The sequence below is a fragment of the Castor canadensis genome, chromosome 9 (assembly GCF_047511655.1).
Source record: "Castor canadensis chromosome 9, mCasCan1.hap1v2, whole genome shotgun sequence".
Classification (NCBI taxonomy): domain Eukaryota; kingdom Metazoa; phylum Chordata; class Mammalia; order Rodentia; family Castoridae; genus Castor; species Castor canadensis.
This window is the reverse complement of record NC_133394.1, coordinates 111,403,098-111,409,097: the sequence shown is the minus strand read 5'-3', so window position 1 is coordinate 111,409,097 and position 6,000 is coordinate 111,403,098. Positions and strand designations below refer to the sequence as shown.

The window sequence follows — 6,000 nt, the reverse complement described above, 5'->3', positions numbered from 1 at the left end:
AAGCAAAAAAAAAAAAAAAAAAAAGACTTTTAAGCAATTTTTATAAACCTGAATGTATTCTCTGCCTGTCAAAATGTATTTTGCTAGCTTCTAGGGCAGGAGAACAAAGGATTGTGTAAATTAGTATATTAATACATAGTATGAGCCAATTTTAAAACAGATTAATAACAGAAAGATTTAAATGCATATGCACCATATACACCAGAGTATAGAACCTTCTTGTTTCCTAACTTTTAAAGTACATGAATGTATTATTTTGATTTTTTTTGCTAAGTGGAACTCTGGTAAAATAGTCTGTTTTATGGGGGACTGTCTATGGAGGTGATCAGCAGAAAGAGGGAGGTAAAGGATACTGGGGGGAGGGAGTAAGGAGGGTCAAAGTACATTACATACATACACAAAAGGTAGCATGATGAATCCTACAAACACCGTTTGTAAAAGGGGGAAAGAAATATAATATGGGAGGTGTACTTTTTCAAAGTATACTGTTACCAATGAAATTCCCTCATTATTAATGTATGCTGATTCAAAAATAAAATTTTAAGGAAAGGTGAACCCTTCCTCCCAAATGAATAGACTACTTTCAACAGAGGTTTCAGGTTAATAGCAATATTAAGTAGCAGGTATGGATTTCCATGTGCTCTGTCCCCATGTAATCTCCATTACTAATATCCCGCACCAGTGGGACACATTCATCATAATTCATTACAGTATCATTACAGTGTAGTTTTCAAGTCCTTTGTGTTCTACTCATTCTTCCTTCCATCCCCACCATCCTATGACAACCACTTATCTGGGGTTTTTTGTTACTGCTGTTTTCTGTTTTTAATGTGTAATATTGGGGTTTGAACTCAGAGCTTTGTGCTTGCTAGCAGGCATTCTACCACTTGAGCCACACCTCCAGTCCCTTTTGCTCTACTTATTTTTGAGATAGGTCTTTTACTGTGCCGGCCTGTACCACTTCCCACAGTAGCTGTGATGGCAAGCACACACCCACACCTAGGTTTTTCTGTCAAGACAAACTTTTCACCTAGGTAAGGCCTAGAATAGCGAACCTCCCAATGTAGCTGGGATGACAGGAATGAGCCACCAGCACCCAGTCCACTTATCAAAAGATAACTTGTCTCCCTGGTTTTGCCTTTTTCAGATTGTATACAGTTGAATACAGTCTGTAGCATTTTTATTAATACACATTTAAGTTTACTCTGCATCATTTCACAATTGATAGCTCATTTCTTTTTTTTTTTTCATTTTTCTTTTATTATTCATATGTGCATACAAGGCTTGGTTCATTTCTCCCCCCTGCCCCCACCCCCTCCCTTACCACCCACTCCACCCCCTCCCGCTCCCCCCCCCTCAATACCCAGCAAAAACTATTTTGCCCTTATTTCTAATTTTGTTGTAGAGAGAGTATAAGCAATAATAGGAAGGAACAAGGGGTTTTGCTAGTTGAGATAAGGATAGCTATACAGGGCATTGACTCACATTGATTTCCTGTGCGTGGGTGTTACCTTCTAGGTTAATTCTTTTTGATCTAACCTTTTCTCTAGTTCCTGGTCCCCTTTTCCTATTGGCCTCAGTTGCTTTAAGGTATCTGCTTTAGTTTCTCTGCATTAAGGGCAACAAATGCTAGCTAGTTTTTTAGGTGTCTTACCTATCCTCAACCGTCCCTTGTGTGCTCTCGCTTTTATCATGTGCTCATAGTCCAATCCCCTTGTTGTGTTTGCCCTTGATCTAATGTCCACATATGAGGGAGAACATACGATTTTTGGTCTTTTGGGCCAGGCTAGCCTCACTCAGAATGATGTTCTCCAATTCCATCCATTTACCAGCGAATGATAACATTTCGTTCTTCTTCATGGCTGCATAAAATTCCATTGTGTATAGATACCACATTTTCTTAATCCATTCGTCAGTGCTGGGGCATCTTGGCTGTTTCCATAACTTGGCTATTGTGAATAGTGCCGCAATAAACATGGATGTGCAGGTGCCTCTGGAGTAATAGTCTTTTGGGTATATCCCCAAGAGTGGTATTGCTGGATCAAATGGTAGATCGATGTCCAGCTTTTTAAGTAGCCTCCAAATTTTTTTCCAGAGTGGTTGTACTAGTCTACATTCCCACCAACAGAGTAAGGGTTCCTTTTTCCCCTCATCCTCGCCAACACCTGTTGTTGGTGGTGTTGCTGATGATGGCTATTCTAACAGGGGTGAGGTGGAATCTTAGTGTGGTTTTAATTTGCATTTCCTTTATTGGATAGCTCATTTCTTCATACCACTGATATAATAGTCCATTATCTGATGTCCTATACTTTATCCATTTACCTAGTTAGATTTTTCTTTTTTGGGGTGAGACTGGGGTTTGAACTCAGCGCTTCATACTCGCAAAGCAGGCTCTGAACCCTTTGAGCCACAACTTTGATTCATTTTGCTCTGGTTATTGGGGGGGTGGGGCTCTTGTGAACTATTTGCCCCTGGCCTCAAACTGCAATATTCCCAATCCCAGCCTCCCAAGTAGCTAGAATTACAGGCACGGGACACTGGTGCTCAGCTTTAGCTTGATTTTAAAAACAATACCTTAACACATACATTTTAAAAATCTGAATCCTTTCATTCACCCTAGTATTTCCAAAGAACTTGTTCTATAATAGTGCTTCCTTAGCATTTCATTTTCTATTTGTCCCTCGCACTCAACCAGAAAAACTTCTGCCTGGCTCATAATAGATGACCTATTTCTTAAAATGCCTGGATCAGAGAAATAAGATCTGAATACCTGGTGTCAAGTACAGGACCTAGATATTATCATAATACACTAAATGTCACTATTAAAAACACAAACACACATAATTAAACATACTTATTATATATATATATATATTTGTCACCAAGAGATCACAAAGAGGTAACAAAAAAAAGGCTTAAGTCTATGATACAGATGCTGTGAAAACATTTTAAATCTTTTCTGCAGTTCACAATACTCATATAAATTGGATGAAATTAAATAATATTTGAAACTGATAATAAAAAAAAGTAATTCATACTTCAGAAACTTGTGAAATAAAAGGCAACAATGGAGAAATATTAGAAGTTTATAGAATTGCCAAACTTTTTCCTTTATAAAAACATCCCAATAAAATAAAAACTATGGAAAACACAAAGTCAAATCGTAGATTTTGGTTTAGTACTTTCCCTGAGTCTCTTGTGTTTAAAAATCAAATTAAGTAAGGCCATTCCAAAAGTAACCTACAGGACTTCCCTCCTCCATGCTGCATGGGGAACACATTGAACAGGAGGCTACACATGCAGAAATGGTCCCAGGGCTCTAAGATCCAGATTTAACTGCATCTCTGCCACAGGTCATCTGAGCCAAAGCATCAAGTGATCTTTAAAAACTATCAACATTTGTCCTGACCTGCCATAATATAACATGTGAGACTATACCAAATGCAAAGTAATAATTCCAATTATTAATAAATATTAAATTTCTAAATAAATTTGGAAACTACATACGCCAAATTGTGGTAACACAATACAAACACACTTTTATTAAAACTTTACATAAACAGGAGTTAGAAGGCAAATCATATCAATCTTCTAAATCTGAGTTAAAGAAAAAAACTTCAGAATAAACGAATTGATTAGATCCTAATTTTAAAAAAGTAGAAAAAAGGGATTTTAAGTTGATGCTTTAATATAACATTAGAATTCCACAAAAGTACTTGTTCTTGATCTTTAAAACAAAATTAGCCCCTGCATTTCTATTTAATCACTTAATTTTAATCATATGTATGTCTATATAAACATATATGTATATACAGTTGCAAATGATCAAGCACTTGATTTTTAAAACGTGATTAATCAAATTAAGAATGGACTTGGAACTTAAATTTTGTTTTGTACTAAGTTACTATTGGACTTACATTATTAGGGTACTAAATATTAGGGGTCACATTTCCTAGTCAAGTGTAGGAAAAACTTATCCACAGACATATTTTTATAACCATTCTTAGGGCATCTCAAAGACAGAAGGGCAAAGTTCTGTAAAACTGTACATCTCCCTCCATACTGAAAAATCAATTGAAAACTAATTCTAAGGGAGCTACTGAACATTAGCTTTTCAAACACTAATGATCATGTAATATCTTAAAATTTAGGGGCAAATGATGGCTGTAACCACCAAAAGTACGACACTTACTCACATTCTTACTAATTTTTATTTACTCTTAATACCTCATTGCATAGATTGCATACTGAGGCACAGATTTTTGTTGTTGTTTGTTTTTTAAAGATAGGGTCAGGGTCTCACAATGTAGCATAGGTTGGTCTTGAACTCTAGATCCTCCTCACTCAGCCTAAGTTTTGTTATTCTTGTTGTCCATTGATTCCCCAACACTTTAAGGTGGGGAATGAGTTGTCTAAGGTTAGACATGGAAGCCAAGATGATAACCATAGGCAGAACTATGGAGGCTATACACCTATGGGGAAGAATAAATTCCAACTTCACAAGAAATGTTCTATTTAATTCAACTGTCCTGTTTGCATTACACCTCCTATCTTACTTTAACCTCTTGAAAACCCTTTAGGCATGGTCTTGGCAAATACCACTTACTGCTTGTGTTCTCTGAGCAGGTGAAAACGGTGAGCCAATGCTTACACATATAAAAGAATCCCACATGTTGTATTATATGCAATAAGCAAGGTCCAATTATAGCACTTTGGTACCCTTTCATCAAAAAGTCTCAAAACTTAAAAAGGTAAACATAAGCATGTGGCATTTTATTTTGTACCAGCTGAGCAAATAGATAATGAATAACCACTTCTTGACCAGCATTCTCTCTTGAAGCAATAAATCTGTCTCTACCCGCTACCATTCCAGTTCTACAGGATATTCTCCAGTGAGACAGGCTGTACAATGACCGGTCTTTTCAAAAGATTCCAGACCATTTCCATTTTCTTGAATCAGAATGTCATGCTTTTTCACTTTCTGATTCTTGAATTTTATCTCTTCTTGTACAGATGAAACTAGTCCTTCTACTGACAGATACACAACACTGTTTGCTCCTACAGGAGGAAAGAGGGAGAAATAAAACGGTCAAGAGACTTTCTTAAGAAAGAAGGCAATATTTCAACACAGAATAGTCACAAACAATATCATTTAAATCATGAAAAATTCGCTCCTTTAGCCTTTCTTTAAAGAGATGGGAGGATTGCAGATTGAGGCCAGCTCATATAAAAAGTTAGGAGACCCTATCTCAAGTGATAGCTGGGTGTGGTGGTGTGTGCCAGCCATCCCAGCAACCAATGGGAAGCTTACAACAGGAAGATCATGGTCCTGGCCAGCCTGGGCAAAAAGTGAGACCACATCTCTGAGAAAGGGCTGGAGGCATAGTTCAACTGGAGGAGCATCTGTCTAGCAAGCACAAAAATACTGAGTTCTCACTGTCCCAAAAAAAGTCTGGGGATAGCCTGGGCAACTTTTTGAGACCCTGTCTCAAAATATTAAAAAGAATGTGGGTGGGGAATGTAGCTTGATGGTTACTAGCATACACAGGCTCTGGGTTCAACGCCCAGTACAGCGCGTGCGTGTGCACACAAGGAAACTCAAGAGCCTGAAGATTTAAATAGGAATTTATAGGATGATATGATTTAAAACAACCTTCATGCTTAGAAAACTTGAAGAGAAATTTTCTTGATTGTGAATTTTGTATTTTTTGGTGCAGCTGGAGATGGGATCAAATCTAGGTTCTTACACATGTGAGATTTCAAAGTCAGGATCTGACATCAAACTTAAGCTCATAGTCACTTACTTTTCTAAGTGTATATATTTTTCATGTATAAGAAGGGCAACATAAATGCTGCCTAACTGTAGAGTTTTTCTGCTGTTATTATAGTGATACAGAAAATGCATGCAGCATGGTTCCTGGAAAAATGTGAATGCTCACAATATGAAAGCCACTGGGGAAAGATATAGGCATGACCAATCAAATGAAATGCCAGTCATAA

At 37.2% G+C, this 6,000-nt stretch overlaps 1 protein-coding gene across 1 annotated transcript in view; it reads right to left on the bottom strand.

The window, feature by feature from the left end:
• Positions 1-2,544: 2,544 nt before the first annotated feature.
• Positions 2,545-6,000, bottom strand: part of Ppat (phosphoribosyl pyrophosphate amidotransferase) — a 48,381-nt gene continuing 44,925 nt past the window's right edge. The window contains exon 11 of the mRNA XM_020181782.2: positions 2,545-5,058. Coding sequence (XP_020037371.1) covers positions 4,862-5,058 — 197 coding nt within the window. The 3' untranslated portion in view covers positions 2,545-4,861. The remainder of the gene's footprint in view (positions 5,059-6,000) is intronic.